This window comes from Carex rostrata, chromosome 11 (genome assembly GCF_964058835.1).
Source record: "Carex rostrata chromosome 11, lpCarRost1.2, whole genome shotgun sequence".
Taxonomy (NCBI): Eukaryota; Viridiplantae; Streptophyta; class Magnoliopsida; order Poales; family Cyperaceae; genus Carex; species Carex rostrata.
The window spans coordinates 1,410,406-1,432,633 of NC_135928.1; the positions used below are offsets into that span (position 1 = coordinate 1,410,406).

Below are 22,228 nucleotides of genomic sequence, written 5' to 3' on the forward strand. Positions count from 1 at the left end.
CAAGAATCGGAGAGGTGATAGAAGGAAAAGGGGATATGGGTCTCGTAAAAAAGGCCTTAAAAAATGTTAGAAAGATAGGTAGAGAGATCCAAAAGGAGATTATGCGAAATTTAAGGAAGGCATTAGTGCAATCTGGGAATGAAAAAGTTGAATGCCTCACAAAGTCCGAGACAATAATTGAAGAAGCTTTGCTGGTAAGATAGGAATTGGGTAAATTGGCGAGGAGAGAATAAGCAAGAAGGGCATTGAGCAAGCTGAGGGAGAGATCAAGGAAAGACAAAGAATAGAGGAGCTTGAGATGACAGCAAGATTCACTCTTAGTGTGAGGATTAGAGAAATTATGTTTGTCGAGAGAGAATGTAAGTATTTGGTTGAGAACTTGAACCGGGGGCTGGCACAGAAGGAATTGGATAGGTACAGTACAACTTTGTACCAAATTAGTCAGGACTGACACCAATATGAATCTCTATGTCCAGGCCACCTTCTAGTGGTAACAGTTTGACTGAAAATCCCCCCTTTGCTTGTTTATTGTTTTAATTCACAATTTGTGATACAATATGACTGATCTGTGTTAGCTCATGGACTGTTAAAGCTTGATTGAGGCTAATTACACAATTAAGGGGAAATGGTCTTAATTGTAGGTTGTTCATGATGTAGATCAACTTTTATAATTGGGACAGTTAGGATTGCTTCTATTGAAAGGATGGAAAATCAGACATTAGTTGAGGCTCAACTGCAAAAATTTAGAGTACATGGTTAAATTGGGTTATTTTGGGTTGTTTGGAATTTGGGATAATTAGGTCTGTCAGTGTGTTGTACAGTCCTGATTTGCTATAGGTATGTATCAGTAAAAGTTCTGTTTGCAGATCAAAATTCATATTCTTGTAACGTTCCTTAATTCAAAAATAATAGTTCAGTTTGTGTTTAGATTTTTAATTTTTCTGTTTCTTAGGTTCGCACGTTCAGTATTGGAGACTGTCATAAGTTTGAGATGACAGCCAGAGTAGAAAAGGTTTTTATAAAATTATAGATAATGCTTCTTACACCAAAACTGAAATATGCATGTGTTATACAAATTGAGGGAATATTCTATGAACTAGTTTCAGTCGGAGCAATTTTCTCTACAAGGAAAAAACCCCCAATTTTTGGTTTCTTGATGATGTTTTGTTGAAATGATATTGTTTATATGTTTATGACTAGTGTGCACCTTATTTTGGATTAGCTGTAAAATTTGGTGTTTGAAAAAGCTCAGGATATGCCACACAAAACCGGCACAGTGCTAGAGAAAATTGCCGAGGAGCTACTGGAGTCCAACCAACTGGAGAGGTAATCGTTTGAAATTTTGATACTGCAACTGTTGGGTCAGGTATGAGTTCAGGTGATGATTGTAAACTTGTTTTTTCATTTCTCTTGGGCTTTTATAGATAAATCCTAGGGATTATACTTTTCCTAAGACAGTCAGGCTTCTTACAGTAAATAACTATAAACTGCCTGTAACATGTACCAGTTTGTTTTGCATCTGAATATGGATACTCTATGCACTAAGGTGTGTTACAGTAAATAACTTAAATCTTTTAGGCACCACAATTCTATAGCCAAAGAAGACAATTCGTTTTTTTTGTAGATCAGTCCTCTTATTTCTCAATTCTTTTCACCAAGTCCCAGATGGATATCCATGTTGTGGTTGCATCATGGGCATTCTTTTCTCTTTGACTTTTTTTTCTAGTTTGCATTTAATTTAGCATATTGTACTAGATTATGTAGTACAAAATTAATACAAAGTTGTACGGGATTATATTGTACCTTCACAACTGTTGATTTGGAGCCGGTTGGAGGTTCTATTTTGCCAGAAAAGTCTGTATAAAATTCAAAGAAAACTTAAGATTTCACTGCAGAGAGTAAATAATGTGCACTGGCCACTACTGAATCAACTTGACTAGTTTAAATATACTAGAATTTAAGAAAAAAAATGAATATTTTGAAATCGGACATTTTGGCTTAATACAGGTATAGGTTTGCAAAATTTGGTTGCTTCGAATGGCATCAACGCATAATTAATGTGTTAAATTCTGGTGCATTGATCGATGCTGAAATTCTAATGATAATTGCAAACTTCTCTTTGTTCTATACTTGTTAGCAGAATTGCATAAGAACTAATGATGTGCACTAAAATTAGGTCTTTAATGGACAATTACCATTGTTTATTTTGGCCAGTTTTTTTTATTTGATCCTCATCTCATTATCAGAAAATTATAAAGTGAGATGGGGATGATTGACACTACAAAGTAACACAGGCTTTTGGTGATCAAACTTTTTATCTGAGGGTTAGTGGAAATTTTTGATGATCAAACTTAGTTGCTATCAAAATATTAAATTGAACTATGTTTGTCTAGATTAGTTAGCTGATTTTCACACACTCTGTGTGTGTTCCTTTGAATAATAGCATTGGATTTGGAAGCATGGATGTGGTTTAATATTGACCACACACACTGACACAATTGCTCATGATTTAGCTTATTTTTCAAGCTAATTCATAGCCTAGTGATGCAATTTGCAATTCAAAGAATACCGTACCGTATTTCTGGTCACAGGTGCTACACATGCCATTCCGGTATTTCATACGAGATATCTCTTTCTTGATTTCAAATTAAAGAGATATACTCCACAAGATAGCACTAAAGAGAAAAAAAATGGTATTATGGAATGTACCGTTTCTATGAATTAAAGAAGAAATTTGAAATGAAATGAAAAATGCCAATACCAATGAATGTTCCAAATACCATCATATGCTCAATTAACGATGACGAGAAAGCAACTGCTCAGCACAATTTGGGTCGTCGTCGCTTTTTGGTCGATGCAAATTAAGCCAAATTGCATGCCTTCATGCCGATAATTTCATTTGTGAATATTTAAAAGGAGGCTATCACGCATTTATTTGAGTTGGATTAGAATAATACAAAATTATTGCATTCAACCATTATACGCAATTCTATCGTCATCTCCAGTGAGTTCAAAAACTGCAGCGTCTGATGCTTCTAGCATTGACCTGTACACCACATTTCACCGAAATTTTTATTAATAGAAAATTAATTAAATAAATATCCATAATGAATAACGAATCTGAGTTTTTTCGAGATATAGGAAAAACGTGATAGTTAATTACGTCCTCTGACTGTTATAAACTATCACGGCCAGAATTAGCGTAAATCTCCGCACTTACACTTATTAATTAACTAAAAAAAAATCCTGGCCATTATAGACTATTACGGCCAGGAAATTTTGTTTTTTGTTTTTGTTTTTTAGTGTTAAGTGGTGATTAGTATTGCTAATTCTAGTCGTGATAGTCTATAACAGTCAGAGGACGTGAGTTAACTATCACGTTTTCCCTATACTCATTCCTATTCCTATTCCCTACTGGACTGCCGAATAGGTCCTTAATCTGTTATGTTGCCCAAAATAAACGGAAGCCTCCATTTTGTTGAGGACCGAAGAATATCTGGAATATAATGGAGGAGCATTTCTATGCTTATTTTATTCCAGGCAGCACTGTTTAGTTTGATGTCAGCAAATTGTTCACTATTTTTTGTTTTTTTTTAGGAAAGCCCGTAGGCAATTGTTCACTACTAACCTTCAACAGGAAAGATGCTAAATGTTGTTAGCATAATCAGCTGTTTAAAGATTGCACAATGACACGTGATCGAACATATATGCCTGAAAAGGGACAGTGAGAGAGAGAGAGAGAGAGAGAGCCAGTTTTACAAGTTGCCACGTTAATTAGCCTGACATAAAGTCGGCCGAACAAAGGACAAAAAGAGAATTGAAACACCATGATCAAGCCTTGTATTGAAAAATGCACCTCTCTCATAAAAGAAAAGAGATTACATGGAGTGAGGCACTGAGGCTGTATATGTTATATGCATGTTACGTATCGAACCGAACTATACTACTATGGATTCTCCTTAAAGAAAAGAAAAGAAAAAAAAAACTATAATACTATGAATTCATATCATTAAAAAAAAAATTAAAACAGTTGATTCAAATTATTTTTAAAGTTCAAACAGTTGATCAGAACTATTAAATATGATTTTAATATGAAAAATATAATTGGAAATCAACTTTTACATTATTTTAATTTTTTTTCTTTTTTTTAAATAGGTGAAAAATTATTTATTCTAAAAATTCTGAACTCTTCAAAAATGATTATTTTTTATTTGTTTAAAAAAAATAAAGTTTCTAAAAATATAAAATTTAGGCTTCGAGTACATTCGGCCATTTTTTATTAAAAACCCCTTCAAAAAAGAAAATTTTAAAAATAACATTGCTTCTGATTTTTTATTTATTTATACTCTGACCGCCAGGCCCATGGGTGACCCAAATTTCTCAGTGGAGCGCCCGTAACATAGGCGGGCCATAGGCCTAGTGAAGCGCCCTAACCACGGGCGGCCCAAAACTAATGTCTAGCCGAGATAATCACGGGCGCCCTTACATTTTTTGGAATTTTTTTACTATTTATTAAACTGGTTTGAAAACCGCTGTTTTCAGTAAATTTCTGTAGCATTGAAAAAAGCGATTTTCAAACCAGCGTAATAAATAGTAAAAAATTTCAAAAAATGTAAAATTTGATCTCCAAGTAGATTTTAATATAGATTAAACATATAACGGTTTGGATTTGTTGTTTGAACATCACAAAATAAGATATTGCTCCGGCAACACTTGGCTAAAATGCTGCCGGCAGCAATTTAGCCGGATCAACAATACGTTGAATCTGACTAAATTTTGTTTTAAGAAAAAATTAAATTCTACAAACTTGTAATAAATAGTGTGGAAGGGTGGAGTGTAAATACTTTTCTTTGTTAATGATATTGTTAGCGTGTTAAGCCGACTAACCTTAAAAAAATATATATATATTTATAGACTATTTGGACTGAGTTAAATTGAACTGAACAGTATAAAATGCATACAAATTCATAAATTAATATCTAGATGAGATAGCTCGCAAACCAACAGTTGAACTAGATCCTAACTTGAAGTCGTTTAATATAAAGTGAGCCACTACCGAAGTGACTTTTTAAAAACTCAGTCCAATAATTTTTCGAATTAATTATATTATACATCGGTAATTGTAAAGTGTGACTGTGTGGTTGTCAGTGATGACATCGTCCATTCGTCACTCGTGAAATTAAACAATGGGTGAAGATTATACATGGTTTGTTGACTTTGGTTTTAACTATATTATATAAGGCAAATGCTTCTGTGCATACAAGGATCTATTTGTAAAATGAACATATTTTTATTTTCAAAGTTCAAACAGTCGATCCGAACCGTTTAACTTGTTCTCCATATTAATATGTGCTTGGACACCAAATTTTACATTTTTTCTGAATTTTTTTACTATTTATTAAGATGGGTACAAAATTCAATGGTCTGAATTTGATATTTTTTGTACTCATCTTAATAAATAGTAAAAAATTTCAGAAAAATGTAAAATTTGGTCTCCAAGCACATATTAATATGGAGAACAAGTTGAACGGTTCGGATCGACTGTTTGAACTTTTAAAATAAAAATATGTTCATTTTATAAATAGGTCCTTGTATGCACAGAAGCATCACTCATTGTATAAATATAAATAATCAATCAAGATGGGTCCTAATTGATATGCATAACCTAATTAATATGACAAGTGCAGTTACAATTGGAATCCGCATCACCCAGGTCCCTGTTCTACAATTAATAAATTCAGATCGTTTTTTTTTTATTTTTATTCTAGCACGAATCTCAAAACATACTTTTTATAGTTATAATAGGTACCGATTTTTTTTTTGACTCGGCTGGGACTAAATTCAGACCGTTCTTCAGATACACAAGGAAATACAGATTCGTTACATTGGTTGTATCGAGAGCTTTTGTCTCTTGTCATCGCAATCGATATCAAAACTCCTTTCTAACAAAAGCGCATTTCTTTTACATAAACATATTATATAATAAATAATTCATATGCATGATATATATATACAGGGGTAAAAACAGTATGGATAATATCCGATCTGCTGATATAGATTTTACGTTTTAATTATTAGTATTTAAATAGTAAATGTATACCATACATTTTAATATATATTATAAACAAATTATGTTATTTACTATTATAATTAGATAAATATTACGAACTTTAATATTTTTTTAAATTTTATATTATTTTAATAAATATCAGATTTGTTCTGAATTCATATCCGTATCCGCTCTATATCTGTATCCGGAAAAAAAGATATGGATATAATTTTACCTCTATCCTCTTTGTATCCGCTATGTTTTCACCCCTATAAATATATATTAGATATTTTAAGTTTGCGTCTAACCATGTGCTAGTTCTAATAATGTTCTATACTATATCTAAATGATATATAATAGAATTTGTAATTAAAATTTATATTTTTTTAAGATATTTTAATATCATGTATTAACAGTTTAACACACTGAATACATGAAAAAAATATAAATATTTTATATTGATGTATCCTCCGTGAAGAAAAAAGAAGTAATAATTAAATAAGTTCAATATTCAAATGTCGAATTTTGAGATTTTGATATAAATAAAAATTATGACAACTTTATGAGATTCATTTATTATGGTAGCAAAATTCCATTCGTAAGAATAATAAAAAATAAATAGTATATACTGTGACATAAAATTCTCACAACTACATATGGTTTCAGATTCTCCTTGATTTTACAAGGGACGGTAAATCGGTAATACAATAATCAGTTCAAGAAATTCTAAATTTTAAAGCACTTGACACGAATTTACAACACATAATATATTTCAAAATCTGAGTTGATTAGTGAAAATTTCGGAAAATAAACACACTCTCTTGGCAATAGGTAATCCCTACGCAATAATGATCTTAATTTTTTTTTAAAAAAAAAAAAATCTTATTTCATATATAGCAATAGAAGGTGCAATTTTAATTTCAAACTTCTAGATTGTAAGGATTTCTACTTAAAAAGGTTGATATGATAGTTATAAAGCAAAGATAATATATATGATCATTGTTGGGTAAAGATTAAGAGATCCCCATGCGGACTAAAACAAAAGCAAAAGCTCTATCCAAATTAGATAAAATAATAATTTTCAAATATAACTCTTGGTTGAAATTCAAAATGTTGCACCATGCAAAGTCTAAGAATTCCAAGTAAGACGGTTGCAAAAGAAGAATGCTTTTTCATCAAAAAGTAACTTTTAAGACATTAGAACTTTAGATACCGATTCAACAAATTAAGTGATTTGGGCGGTGTTGCTATCGCACTGAAAAAACAAATGAAAAGTTACTTAAAAAGCCCATTTAAAATTGGAAACATATGTTCTGCTAGTGTACATTTTAGGATTTCACTTTGAGAAATTATTGAATATTTTTGTAAAATATAATAGTATATATAATTTTTTTTGAATGAACAGATTTAAGACACAAGTAAGTGTCTTTTTTCACAATGTTATATATTTGTACAATAGAAAACAACGTGAAAGATTAAATGGTAATTTGTGGAAAGATTTCGAAATATTAACATATTGTATAATTTTAAAAATTCCTTTGTACCTTAAGTATATTAAACACGTTTCTTAAATAGAGATGACCTATATGAAAACACAAAAACGGTTTGATCAATATAAATGAGGTTTGAGTATCATAATCGTCTGAATAATAATATAAATCATGTAACATGACAAATGAGTTTGAATAAATTAACTCACCTTTATATATTTATAATACGTTCACAAATTTAAATTATCCATACAACAGAAGAATGTACATACATCCTTAATTAGCTCAGTTTGTTGGTTTAGTAATTTGGGCCTAATTAACTTGAGTAAAATATTTTAAGTATATGTAATTATTAAGAATAATTATACTAATTCCCTCACCCCTATCTCCTCTTTTTCCCCGCACTCTTTCTCCTCAATATTAACTTCCTTAACAGCCATTTATCTCCCCATTTATTCCGCTAATAATTTCTATTTATCCCCGCATTAAATTAAACTGTCATTTAATAACAATCTCCGCATTAATTATACTATCCTAAAATAACAATCCCTGCATTAATTATACTTTATTTTAAGGCCAAGGCTTCTATGGACATAAGGACCTATTTGTAAAATAAACATATTTTTATTTTCAAAGTTCAAACAGTCGATCCGAACCGTTCATCTTGTTCTCCATATTAATATGTGCTTGGAGACCAAATTTTACATTTTTCTGAATTTTTTTACTATTTATTAAGATGGGTACAAAATTCAATGGTCTGAATTTGATATTTTTTGTACCCATCTTAATAAATAGTAAAAAATTCAGAAAAATATAAAATTTGGTCTCCAAGCACATATTAATATGGAGAACAAGATGAACGGTTCGGATCGACTGTTTGAACTTTGAAAATAAAAAGAGTGTTCATTTTACAAATAGGTCCTTATGTCCATAGAAGCATCACTCTTATTTTAATAACAATTCCCGCTAACATAAAGTATTTATCATTATGCTTGAGAAGTATTTTTATCATTGATGTTTTACTAAAAGTTGCAGTTATGTCTGAGAAGTATTTATCCATGTAACATAAAATATTTATCGATGTAACATAAAATATTTATCATTATGTCTTAGAAGTATTTATTATTGATGTTTTACTGAAAGTTGCAATTATGTCTGAGAAGTATTTATTCATGTAACATGAAGTACTTATCCATGTAAGTATTTATCATTATGCTTAAGAAGTATTTATCATTGATGTTTTGCTAAAAGTTGCAGTTATGTCTGAAAAGTATTTATCCATGTAACATAAAATATTTATCTATATAACATAAAATATTTATCATTATGTCTGAGAAGTATTTATTATTGATGTTTTGCTGAAAGTTGCAATTATGTTTGAGAAGTATTTATCCATGTAATATAAAATATTTATTATTATGTCTGAGAAGTATTTATCATTGAGTGAGGAGATTGTTTATTTAATGGTCCCCAGTTGTGCGGGGACAATCCAAAAAAAAAAATTGTACGGAGATAACTGACAAGTATTTATGAGGGGATTGTTTATTTAATGGTCCCCAGTTGTGCGGGAATGATTCAAAAAAAAAAAGAAATTTTGTGCGGGGACAATTGATGGATTAATTTATTATTTCATAAATAGAAATCATTGCATAGGGATTAATACTTTGCAAATTCAAGATAAATATTTTGATGCTTCAAGTTAAATACTAACAGTTTACAAAACGCTTATTAATGACTGAGCGCCCCCCCCCCCCCCCCCCATGATATTTTTGACAGTTTCTGCGGAGTTTTTTTGCGGGAATAGACCTGCGGATATTGTTATCATGATCCAATTATTAATCACTAGTGGAACTTAATTCTTGTATAAGTCTTGCATTACAAAAATACAATTTTTGGAATGCAACTTAATTTCCATAAATTAAGAATTACTTATCAAGTCCAAGTTTATTAAGAAAACAGAGAACAAAATCCCGGCTACATTTGGAAATAAAATTTACTATACATAAAGTCTTAGGAAAGGAATCCTTTTATCATTCAAATATACCCATGAAAAAAATATTCCCCTTTTTTTATGAATTGTATACACAGGTAAAAAAAAAAAATGAAATTTGCGTGGGTACGTCTAGGAAAATTATTAATTTATAACCGACACAGAATATATAGCCACAAAAAATCAAGTGACGTGAAAAAAAAAAGAGTGTAATATATAAAAAATTATATTTATGCAACATGCATAGGATGATGTGTTTACCCCTGATTCCTGAACCTCATTCTATAGCTATATGCCTCTCTCTGTCTCTGTTCCCCCTTTTGCCCCCTCTTAATTACAACATACGCCCAAAATGCTACGTCTAAAATAGATTATAATATAGATTAAACATCTAACGGTTTGAATTTGTTATTTGGACATCACACGGCTAAATATAGCCCCAGCAGCACCTCTGCTGAAATGCTGCCAGCAGCAATTTAGACAAACCCTATATATATATATATATAAATTAAACTTTTGTAATTGACAATTATGTATATATTGTTAATAGTTAGAAATTCATGTTTGATTTTCGGTACATGCATGTGCGCCAGTGTACGTAGAATTTTATACGAGGAAAACAGCCAATGCAAGTGTATGTTTGGTGGATCCTATATATGAGAAACGTAGCCGACTAATAAAATAGGAAATATAAAGATCTGATATACGTACTAGTGATCATTTCTGTACAGTGCAATCTTTTTGAGGTATATGATCGCGCATGCATGTCTCATTCCAATGGGGATCCGAACAAATGCTGCCAAAAAGCACACATTCCTTAATTATTTCCTTTCCGTCCAAATTAATTCTCTGTTCCCCCTCCCCTTCTCTCTCAATCTCTCGTGTATATATATAGGTGCACCACCTTGGAATTCTTCATTACCATCTCTCTCTACATTTGCTTAATTACACCACCTCAAAGGCCTCTAATAATAATTAAACTGTTAACGAAACTAGACAAGAAAAATAACCAATCCACGCACGCCGTGCGCATACACATCACAATAATCACATCACAGTGAAAACTCATCTCTAGATAAGTTCTATAGATAGGAAAAATGATAGGAGGGAGGGACCTGTATAAGGTGGTGGAAGCCATGGCTCCCCTCTACATGGCACTTGCTCTCGGCTATGGCTCTGTGAAGTGGTGGCGCATCTTCACCCCATCAGAATGCGATACCATAAACCGACTCGTCGCATACTTTGCCTTCCCTTTCTTCGCCTTTCAGTTCACCCTCAAATGTGATCCTTTCACCATGAACTACCGTGCAATTTTGGCCGACATTATCTCTAAGGTGATAATAATAATCTGTCTAGCTATCTGGGCCCAGTGCAGTAGAAAGGGCAGCTATTGTTGGTTCATAACGAATTTTTCTCTCACAACCCTGACGAACGCTCTCGTTGTGGGGGTCCCGCTTCTGGAAGCCATGTACGGGCCGTGGGCTTCTCAGTTGGTCGTGCAATTGGCGGTGTTTCAGGCGTTATCATGGCTGATACTGCTTTTGTTTGTGTTGGAGGTGAGAAAGGCAGGAAATGGTATGATGGAGGTAACCAAGGTTGCGAACAGCAATGTCACAAAGGAGGCGATGGTCACAAAAGATCCAGAGGCCGGGCTTGGTATGCCTGATGTGGTGGGGTTGCCTAGTTCAAGGCCTTCTTTGTGTTATATGATGAAGGTGGTGGGGCTCAAGCTAGCACTAAACCCGAACTCCTATGCTAGCATTGTCGGTATCACTTGGGCCCTGGTAGCAAACCGGTATGTATCTATCTATGGAACCTTCTAAAGTATTCCCTTACTGATAAATATATATAATCTTTTACTCTTTTAAAGGCATGTTCATTTATAACTTAATATGTGAGATGCCCACATATACATGATGCATGTATTCCGATTATGCGCGTATGATCATCTGATATAATTAATCAACATGAAATATATTACTATCTAAATTAATTTCCTAGTATACAGATGGATGTACTGGTATATATATGAATTTACCTAGCTATATGCATGCATGTTTATTAAACAGTTTTTGACACATTTAATCAAGTAGCTAGCTATATATATCAACTAATTTTCACATGCAAATAACTTTACTTTCTGTAACGCATTTTGATTTTTGAAATTCTCAGTAGTCAACTAGTCATTGTACACAAAAATGTTTTGGTCTCAGAAGTATCCGAGAGATCGATGCCTACATATGTATATATAGTAAACTATTTTTAATAAAATCTCTTACCTGATTTTCGTTTTGTTATGTTCAAAATTAAGGAAGGAATTATAATATGGCCAAGAGCAATGTAAAAAATCATGTTATCATTTCTTTCTTTAAACGAGAAGATGCAAAGATAATTTGGAAAGGAAAATAGCAATTTGTAATTATATGATACATTAATATCTAAGATTCTAAGTTGAATCTTTCTTTCCCTTCCATGTGTACTTACAGGTGGCATTTTGAGTTGCCTGGCATTTTGGATGGATGCGTTCAAGTCATGGCAAAAACTGGCTTAGGAATGGCTATGTTTAGTATGGGTAAGTGACTAAGTGTACATTTTTTTGGTCTAGGTGCAATATAAAAGGCAGAGAAGAGTAATAAGTATACAGATGAGATTAATTTATAGTGTAAACCAAGCTATGTTAAGGCAGGATATGAATAATTAATTAATTTTTGCTGGGTTACATATAATCTGATCCATAAATAGTAAGCTATAAACAATTTTTTTGCATAATTTGTAGGACTCTTCATGGCAACTCAAGAAAAGATTTTTTCCTGTGGGCCCAGCCTGACAATCTTTGGCATGGCTCTCCGGTTCGTAGCGGGTCCTGCCGCGATGGCGATTGGATCAATTGCAGTCGGCCTTCGTGGCGATGTCTTGCGTGTAGCAATCATTCAGGTAACAGTTTTCTCAAAATAGTTGTTTCACTTGCAAAATATTAAATTGCACTGTTAATACAGTTCTTGTCTTTTTTACTTCAAAATAATATGTTCTGCTTCTAAGAACTAAATTTTATATCAAACGGAAATAAAGAGAGAGCATAATCTAGGAATCTATAGTTTGAAACATTCAATTAAAAAATTGGTAATAAATAGTTCATGACTTTGGCTTGACCTCCAACCTTTGCTCAAAAAGAAAAAAATGTATAGTTCATGACTTTTAGACAACTGATGATCAAGGAATCCAGCAATTCACTGAGGCCTAATCAAACCAGTAATTAGTATAAATTCTGTGGAAGGAATATAGAAATTACAATCGAAAAACAATAAGATAACAAGGGATCAGATGCTAAAAGCAATTAGAGAGGTAATTATGTTATCCAATAAGATATATATATTCTAAGCAAGGGGTTGCAAATTTTGATAGGGAAATGCACTTACTACATACAGTTGATCTTCCCACTTACACCATGAAAGAATCTGTTAAAAGAAATAGCATGCTAGGTGCATATTTTTTCCATGCGCCTCTTAAAAGCAAGAGATTCTTTCAGTCAAGTCACTTGGGCGTGCGGCACGCCAAATGGGTCGGTTATGGTTGGCTCAGGTCAGATTTAGACTAGAGGGCAAATTAAAATGGGTCGGTTATTGTTTGGTCAGGTCAGATTAATTTAGACTAGGGGGCAAATTAAAATGTCGGGTTGGGTCGGGTCAGGTAATTTGGTTTGCATGGTACTTGAGTTGCATGCCAACTAAAAGCCACACGACCCGGATATTTTGGAGATTTTGAACCAGGATTTGGATAGGGTTAGGTTGGGTCCACATCCTGACATCCGGACCTACACACCTTATAGGTCCAACTGGGTCGGGTCGATTTTGTACAGATCAGTATCCAAGTCGGTCAGTGTGTATATATGGTCATCAGGTCAGAATTAAAGAAAAATTCCTTCGTTTCTTTCTTTCTTTCCATATGTTACAAAAGGTTTAATACCTGATCCATCCAGTAGGTCCGGATCATCTCTGGTACCTAACTGGTACCTTAGAGTCTATCATAAAAAGCAACATAATTTATCTGAATTTATCATTTAAAATATGCATGACCGACCTAGAAATTGGTTTGCCCCACCTAAAATCATAGCCACTAACTCAATATCCGAATAAAGCATTTTATCATAAAATATTCAGGAAAAATCCCAATAAATCAACTAGTAATCTTGGGTTTGGGTTAGGGCCACTCATGAGCTGAGTTTAGGACAACTTGAATTCAATTCGTGAATTCATAAGCTGAGTTGAGTCCGAGTTGCTAATCCAGTTCCGAGTTAGAATTAACTCTCGTCAAACTCGAGTCAAGGTGAGTCGGCCTGTGACTCATAATGTAGTACATAGTGATACAATATAATTCTATTATAACAAAAAAATATTATATAATTTATCAAAATAATACATAATTAAAGACAGTACATAATGAGACAATAGCTAATACATAATTAAAAATTACTAAACAGATAGGGTTTTAGTCGTTTGAAAAGTGGCCATTTTTTTTTTAGTTTTAAGCAGCAATACAGTAAATTGTGAGAAACATGTATAAAGTTTGGGAACGCAAAAATTAGGAATATATGGATTAGAGTTTGGTGTGAGTCCAACCAAGTTAATTCCGAACTGAGTTGGAGGTAACTTGGATTCGATTCATAAATCAACCGAGTCAGTTTCAACTCAAGTTATTAGCGAGTTGAATCCGAATTGAATTCGAACTGAGTTTCGAGTCGTGAGCTTAATTTTTATGCACCTCTAGTTTGGGTTATTTATAAAATTAGGATAGTAATGATTACACACGTAGTGATCTTGGGCTTGACTTTGATAAAGAGATATACTAATAGTGTGCACTGAGCATGCAATGCACTTTATGTTATATGTGTTCACACTGATTTACTTAATTTTGTAGCATGAACTGTCTAATTCAACTGCCATGACATAGGCATGATGGAGGAATTAAGTGTAATTAAATTGTGTCCTGACCAAATTGAGAATAATCATTCCACCTTGATATCCTACCATATTAAGTTCAAAGCCTATGGATGCCATCCTAGTAATAATATAGTGCATTTGTATAGTGCTCCTTTTAATCTAAGTTTGAACTCAAAATATGAGTGCCTCTTATTGGTGGGGGATTGCATTCACTTTTTCCACTAACTAATTAAATTGACACAAATGTTAGGACAATCTTTTACCATAGTGCACCAATCATGTCTTCATCTCATCTTTGTTTAAAATATGGATCACACGACCAGTGAGGTCATTATGATGCATGCATTATGATTGGTAAAAAGCATGATTTTACCAAGGTGTAATTCTGAATTAAATGCATTTAATTAACATAGTTAAAGAACTCACGCCAGTAGTTCCTTGAAAAAATATTAATTTCATGAAACATTTCAAACTTAAAATGTTGGTTTTAATTAAGTATTCTCTCTTTTTGTAGGCTGCGGTGCCTCAATCAATTACTTCTTTTGTCTATGCACGGGAGTATGGATTGCACGCTGATGTAATTAGTACTGCGTAAGTACCTGATATAAAATTAAAAAGAAAAATTGAATGGTAAACATTGGTAAATATTTATTGCTCATTTTTTTCGAATTAGTATACTAATCATGTGATAATTTTAATAATTTTCAGGGTTATATTCGGTATGCTCGTGTCACTACCGGTGCTAATAACATATTATATACTTCTAGGGTTTGTCGGATAAATAAATTATTAACCTCAATCAATCAATACAAAAGAAAAATGTATACTTCTTTTTTTTTTCTTTTTCTTTTGGGGCCGATGTACGGCAAAAGCTTAATCATTCGAGAAAGTATGTTAACCATCAAGTATTTACTGCATGAATTGCAACAAGACTTGTAAAATAGTGTATGAAATATTTTTAACAAACTTTGTGCCTACTCTCTCACCGCCTTACTTTACTGTTAATTGCTCCAATTTAAATTGTGAATGAAGAGCTCTTGTTGAAACAAGTGTCTTCTAGCATACATTCAGCAAATAGATAAATAAATAAATCTGAGAATAATTAAGATCCTTTGTTAAATGCCAACTAAAGACACTGCTTTCTCCTTAATGTAGAAAATTTGTTTATCCAAGAACTTCTACATTAGGGGGGGAAAAAATATAAGAACAGTGCTTTTTAAATTTATTTAATAATTTCTGAAATGATCCTCCCAAGTTCTTCACCAAAATCCTCTTGTACATGATGTCCGGCCTACACAATAATTTTAAATGACATGTTAAAAAAGCAATAATTCTAAATGAAAATGTTGGATTAATACAATTAAACTGAAATGCAGCATGGTCTTTTGGGTTTTTTTTTTTTCATAATGATCGTAATTCTTATCCACGTGTTTATTTTTTTTTACTATTTTACATATTCAAATTCGAGGAGATAACGATTCGATATCAGAAAATTTTCCAAAAGAGAAAGTGAGAACGAGCCAAAAAGAAGCTTTAAAAGCATGAGTAAACCTATATTGATAATAGACATTGAGAATGGGATTCTTAGTTCTCCCCTCATCCTTTGAAGATTTTAGTGGTTTTAAACTTCTTTCTCTGAACTTTTAAGGTTAGTTGTACTTTATGGACTCTGATGTGGAATCAACAAAAATCAGTTTACTGTTTATTTTTCTTTTTATCTGAGTGGAAAGAAGGGAGGGGGCGGGAGGGTGGGGGTTGGGGGATTAAACCATTGGAAGTTCAAGAAGCTTCTTATTTGAAACTTTACAAAAATCTTCAACTCCCTCGTAACTGAGCCAACGGTCTCTCATGCCCCAACAAATACTAGTTGGCACTTTCCATGACTCACTAAGTAATACTTCTCTCATCGACTGCACATAAGCCTGCACAAAAAAAAAATAGATAAACAAAATTTTAAAATTTTATCCACTTGTGAAAGCATATGTGCTGCCATCTATTTAGCAATTTGCCTCGAATTAATTCTAATCATTTTTACCTTTAACCAAAATTGTGCAATTAAGCCACTGTCATTCCATCACTAGTTCAATCCAATATAAACATGCCCATAAAACTATAAACCTAGATAAAACAGTAAATATACCCCCACAGCAAGAGAAACAATAACTAAATCGATATATTACAAAGCTACCTGGTCTGTACCTATTTTCTTTTGCTCTTTTGATTTATTCATTTGTTTGTTTGTTTATTATAATGCTATTTTGGGATGAACTGATTCTCTGTTAGGGGCCTTTATAGTGTTAAATAAGTATAGAAGGGGCGGACTAATTGGTTTCCTACCTTCCTTCTAATTTTGTTGTTTCTAGTCCATTCCCCTATATACTTGCAGAATTTGAGAATTAATTAGGAGGAACTAAGTAAAACTCATGCAGAACTAAGACATCTAGCATTAGTCAACTGACACGGTAAAAAAAATTAAAGCTCCTTGCACAGTTTACAGTAAATTGAGGACAAATCAGGTGCACGTGTAGTAGGTTTCTGAATAAAAAAATCATCATTAAATCAATTGAGCTGTATTTGTGAAGTTATGCATTAAGCGAGGAGAAGTTTGGTTTCAAAGGATTAATTGCTTCCTGTTTGCTCAATTGGAGTTTAGACATAAATGAACTAATATTTTGAAGAAAGAAAGCACCTTCAGATCCTTTTTCATAGCCCTGCTAATAGCATTAAGGGCAAAACCGGAAGAACCAGAAGTGAGATAAGGTCTTCTATAAACCATTGCAACTTCTTCCTTCATCGCATAGGGCCCACTGCTCATCAGTGCCTTGTCACTTGCTCTAAGAGGGTCCTTTGTGCATGGTTTTTAATAATAATTAGGTACTCAGATAACAATAAAAATATTTTTTACCAAATAGCACCAAAACACTTATCTGCTAAACATTGAAATATTTCTAAGTTAAATGGAGATGCATAAAGCAAATAAATTTAACCAGAAAATACCTATGCTTGCACCCAACTTAATGTTTCCTACAACAGTCATGTGGCTCATGCAGCTTAACTGACAAAGATAAGGGTCTCAACTGTAATTATACAAAAGAAATATGTTCTAACCTGGGAGAAAATCTCCCCCAACAGGAAATTGCTGAATAAAGCAAGTGTTGACGGCAGTATTGCATGTTTGTCTGTGATCTATACGAATTTTAAAAAAGAACATTAGTTCTCATCTGTCTTTTCTTTAGAAAGCTAAAATAGAAAGTTGAACACATACCAACTTTCTAAATAAACACTAGCAAACTTTGAACTAGCACAAGTTCTATAAACATTTTTGCTTGGTCACCTCCCTTTGGAGACAAGTACATCTGGAAAGGCATTAATGTTGTTTAAACATTGCCAATGTACAATAGGCAAAGTCTAAACAATACCAAATGTAAATTTTATGTTACTTCTAATCCATTTCAAGTTTAACTTACTGGTGGATTAACAAGTATGAGATGTTGCAGCTTGTCTTGATGTTTACTTGCATATTTGATGGCTATAGGAGCAAAATAGCCCTGAAAGTTTTACTATTAGAATATAGTAATATGATAAAAGTTGGTTTTCTGTGTGACCTCATAACTTGTGTCATACTTATTTTTCTGTGTGACCTTCATTTTTGTTTCAAACGATAGTTCCTGCCTAAAATGTATTCTATTTGCTTTATCTGAGAGCGGAGACCTTTAATTTATACCATCTAATATTATTTAATTGGGTTTTGTTAAAAATTGGAATCATAAACACAAGTTAATTCAATAGATACGTGTGCAAAAAATATTACATTTTGAAGGGCATGGAACTATTACCTGGATAACAAGAGAAAACTTATCTGGAGCAATGGCCTCAATGAGAGACTCAAAAGCCGCAGTATATTCTACAAAAAGATACTTTTGTAACCCAACCATTGTTATTTATCTATAAAAGGATTCTTGTTTTTCAAAAAAATTTACTACCATCTAGAGTATAGTCAAATCCATATTTTGGCTGGGGTTTATCAGAAAATCCAAAACCTGAAAAGGAAAAGTAATAATTTATAATTTTTTCCTTTTCATATAGAACCGATGTTTCAAGGGCCTGTTAGCCATTTTTTTTTTGGATTGAATTTTGTTCCCAATGCGCAAATGAGATTTTTTTTTTTTTAAACTTAAAGTTAACAGTGCCCTGTTTGTACATTTGAGGCTTATTAACAAAAACAAGTCAGATTTAGAATGCAGTTCGGCATTACAGATGGTCAATTATGAAATGCATGATTGACCCTATTTGGATAACTGTACTTAGCGAAACTTCTTCACCATAACCATACTGTAGTACAACCATGCTTCCACTTTCTAGAATTGAAATGCATGTCTAAGAAGTCTGTATGTTAATTTAATATACTCCAGGCTGGGGTCCCTATTTAACGGCATTTGATGGAACATGTGATATTTAAATTGCATGAAAATTGATCACAATCAATCTATAAGGAAACCAACATTTCTATAATATTTTTCTATTTTAAAACTTTTTTGGCATAATTTGAGAAATAATTTATCAAGTTATCAAGATAAGCGGTTCTCAAAGTATTCCCATCAAATTTAATGTTTTTCTTCACAAACAAAATAAAATAGTAAATTTACCAAGCCAATCAAAAGCAGTGGCATGATAGCTTTGGGATAGTACAGGAAGAACTTTCCGATACGAATATGCCTGTATGTAAATTGGATTATTCAATTGAAAATCCAAGAGTAATTCCCAAATCAAGAGAAAAGGCAGGGTTGACAACATAAATCTAAGAGTTACACCTTCAAGCTGTAAATACTGGTATGGCTTGCAATAATTGTGAGATCTCTCTAGGCCCAGAAACTAATTAAGTCTCAACACAACACAACCCTATTTCACCCAGCTACTACATAGTTCTCTCATTTAAGGTTCAAGCTGACACCATAGCCAATAGAGGTTTAATCTAGCTTCAATTTCATGTCAGTACAGTCAGATAACATGTCACCAAATGGCCCCATAAGCCTCAATAGGATTTAATTTTGTCTATATTATTTCTCTATTCAACCTTTAAGGCCCAAATAAACCAAATTGTTCTGAACTCATCCTTAAATGATTCCATTGAGCAACAAAAATGCCATTATGCTAAGAAAATACACAACAAACCAAGAGAGGGAAAAGAGGGGACCTGAGATGGAAATCCATGAGCTAGTACCACTGAAGGATTAGATGAACTACCTGACTCGACGCAAAACCATCTACAATCTCCTCGACCCAACCCAAGGAGAAAAAAAAAATGAAGGAGCAAAGCACAGAGAGCGGGGACACAGTGAGAAATGAATAATGCATTTGGTGCCAATTTACAATTATTCCACAAAATCAGAAACTAAAAGTTTACCTGAAAACATCAGTTGAGGATTGTGAACCGGAGCCCATTGTAAGGCCAAAGATTGGATCTTTTGCCTTCCCATTGTATCCATACACGGGATGAGCTTTAACCTATAAAAAAATATATACATTCTCCGTCATGTTCGGGTTACGAATCTATTTTGGGTCATATTGCTAGAGTTGGATTCACTAAGGTTTTGGTTCAGTTCATGGATCCAAATTACCGGATTTCAGATTATGGCGAGATTTGGACCGGTCAGGTATATACCGGGCAGAGTATTGAATAACCCTGTTGGTAATACTTGGTATAACTTAATTATGGTTCAGATGCAGGAAGTGAGTATGGCATGCAAATTTTTTGTGATAAAACATGTGTAAATTGTTCAGAGGAAACAACGCAAAGACATGTAGATAATATTTTAGTTTTATGGATCATGTTTCATCATAGTGTAGGTGAGTAGACAAAGAAAGGGGTGTGTAAGGGATTTTGAATATAGGAGAGGGTGTAACTATGATTAGGGACTGATTATTTGAGTATATAATTTTTTGTTTCAATTAAAGAGAAATCGGTGGTACTTAGATACGACTTTTTCCAAAGCAAAAGAAAACTTTTTTGCTCGTTAAGTTTCTGATTCAGGTTAAGTAGGCTTCATGTTTAGGTGTTGCATAAGTTCAGGAAAGGGTCCCTTGATTTAAAATTCAAACTATTTGACGGTAAATACGGTCTTAGGCTTAGTATTGGTACTATTACTCGGGTAAGATTGCATTTTTCTGCCACTATTAATTAGAGGATGACATGGTAGATAATTGGGAATGAATGAATATATTTGACTTTTAGGGTTTTGATTGGCATACAAATTTCCCTTGAGCACGCCACTCGTCAGAAGGGCTTGGCCCGTCAGAGTATTTCCCTAGTCAAACACACAAAAAGAGAAATAAAATTAACCCATTTTGAACTGACCAAATGCAAATGTAGAATGGGTTATGAGAAGAAACTGAAACCTCCGGTAAAAGAAAATCCATCTCCAGCTGAAACGGGGGCATCAATTAAGTACTGCTAAGAAATTAGAGTTTAGCTTAGTTAAGCATCAATTACTCCTATACTTGGGCTGAATGGGTGGAGACATCTTCACCAATGCAATATTAAACTATTCTCATCAAATACTTGATTGTGCCAAATTATGGGGAAAAAAATGTTATTTTTAGTCAATAGAAGCAAACACCAAATGAAGTTACTTCCTTCTCAGGGCATAGTAAATATTTATCGAGTTCTGGAAAAATTTTGGCACAGTTAACATTCACCACTGTTTTTTTCTAACTAAATCTTTCTTGTTGTCAAATTTAACATACCAGTTCTCCATTGATTACATTGGACAAGGTGTAGTCATCCTGTACAACCTTTGAGAACTTGTCTCAATTTAACAATTAAAAAAAAAAAAAAAAACATCTGTTTACTAATAAAATTACCTCATCCTCACCAAGCTTCGACCTAATTCGCAACCCAATTTTGTGCCGGTTTGATCTACATTTTGGTAAGAAGCGAGGTAGAAACTGAATTGATGGAATCCCCAATTGAGTAGCCATAGATATGGAAAAGTTGAATTTTCATGATTAGGGTTAGGCTTTACAATTCTCATTTTCGCTTTTTTTTTGTTCTCTCTAATTAGGGGAAGAGGAGGATAGGATTTGTCTGGTCCTGCTCCCGCCTTCTTTGATTTAACGGTCCGAAATGGGTCGAGAGAAATTCGTGGGTCGCTCCACTTTGTGTAGTTTTCTGCATTATTTTTCTCTACATATTTGAAATAGTAATGAATAAAAAGAGAGGGTTTCACTTACATCATTTTTGATGATATCGAATTATATCTTATATTTTTAAAATTTTTAAAGTCTAAACAATCGATTTAAACCGTTCAACGTGATGAATATATTAAAATGCGTGTGCATATCAAATTTTACAATTTTTTTTATTATTTATTAAGCATTTTACAAAATTGTTATTTCAGATCATTGAATTTTTGTATCCATCTTAATAAATAGTAAAAAAAATTCAAAAAAAATATAAAATTTGATCTACAAGTGTATTTTAATATATTTATCACGTTGAACAGTTTGAATCGATTATTTAAACTTTAAAAATACAAGATGTAATCCGATGTCATCAAAAAAGAGTGCAAGTGGATAACTCATCTAAATAAAATTAGGCAACTATTCAACTATGACGCTCCGCCATGTAAAGTTTGCCTTCATTAAACCCGCACATACCTCATATTCTTTCTAAGTTCAAATTTCATTAGTTAATTGTTAAAATAATACAATTTTTGTTAAGTGCGTAGTATATGATAAAAGTTATATTAAATTGAGTAGTGTT

At 32.8% G+C, this 22,228-nt stretch overlaps 2 protein-coding genes across 10 annotated transcripts; one reads left to right on the plus strand and one right to left on the minus strand.

The window, feature by feature from the left end:
* Positions 1-10,446: 10,446 nt before the first annotated feature.
* On the plus strand, positions 10,447-15,432 carry LOC144561685 (auxin efflux carrier component 5-like). Its single transcript, XM_078310733.1, has 5 exons — positions 10,447-11,324; positions 12,016-12,101; positions 12,306-12,463; positions 14,981-15,057; positions 15,175-15,432. The coding sequence occupies exons 1-5, from the start codon at positions 10,627-10,629 to the stop codon at positions 15,245-15,247; spliced, it is 1,092 nt and encodes a 363-aa protein (XP_078166859.1). The 5' UTR covers positions 10,447-10,626; the 3' UTR covers positions 15,248-15,432.
* Positions 15,433-15,523: 91 nt separating this feature from the next.
* Positions 15,524-21,561, minus strand: LOC144561684 (alpha/beta-Hydrolases superfamily protein). Of its 9 annotated transcripts, none has more exons than XM_078310724.1 (13): positions 21,328-21,559; positions 20,863-20,914; positions 20,716-20,771; positions 19,871-19,971; positions 19,661-19,730; positions 19,113-19,182; positions 18,450-18,506; positions 18,303-18,370; positions 17,934-18,014; positions 17,575-17,652; positions 17,156-17,311; positions 16,236-16,388; positions 15,524-15,757 (listed from the first exon to the last, which is right to left on the minus strand). In XM_078310724.1, exons 1-13 carry the CDS (start codon positions 21,442-21,444, stop codon positions 15,689-15,691), a joined length of 1,128 nt encoding a protein of 375 aa, XP_078166850.1. In that variant the 5' UTR covers positions 21,445-21,559; the 3' UTR covers positions 15,524-15,688. The 9 variants fall into 9 exon arrangements, with proteins under 9 accessions (XP_078166850.1, XP_078166849.1, XP_078166854.1 ...); XM_078310723.1 differs by having other exon boundaries at positions 20,863-20,917; positions 21,328-21,557; XM_078310728.1 differs by having other exon boundaries at positions 19,661-19,737; positions 20,863-20,917; positions 21,328-21,485.
* Between the last annotated feature and the right edge of the window lie 667 nt (positions 21,562-22,228).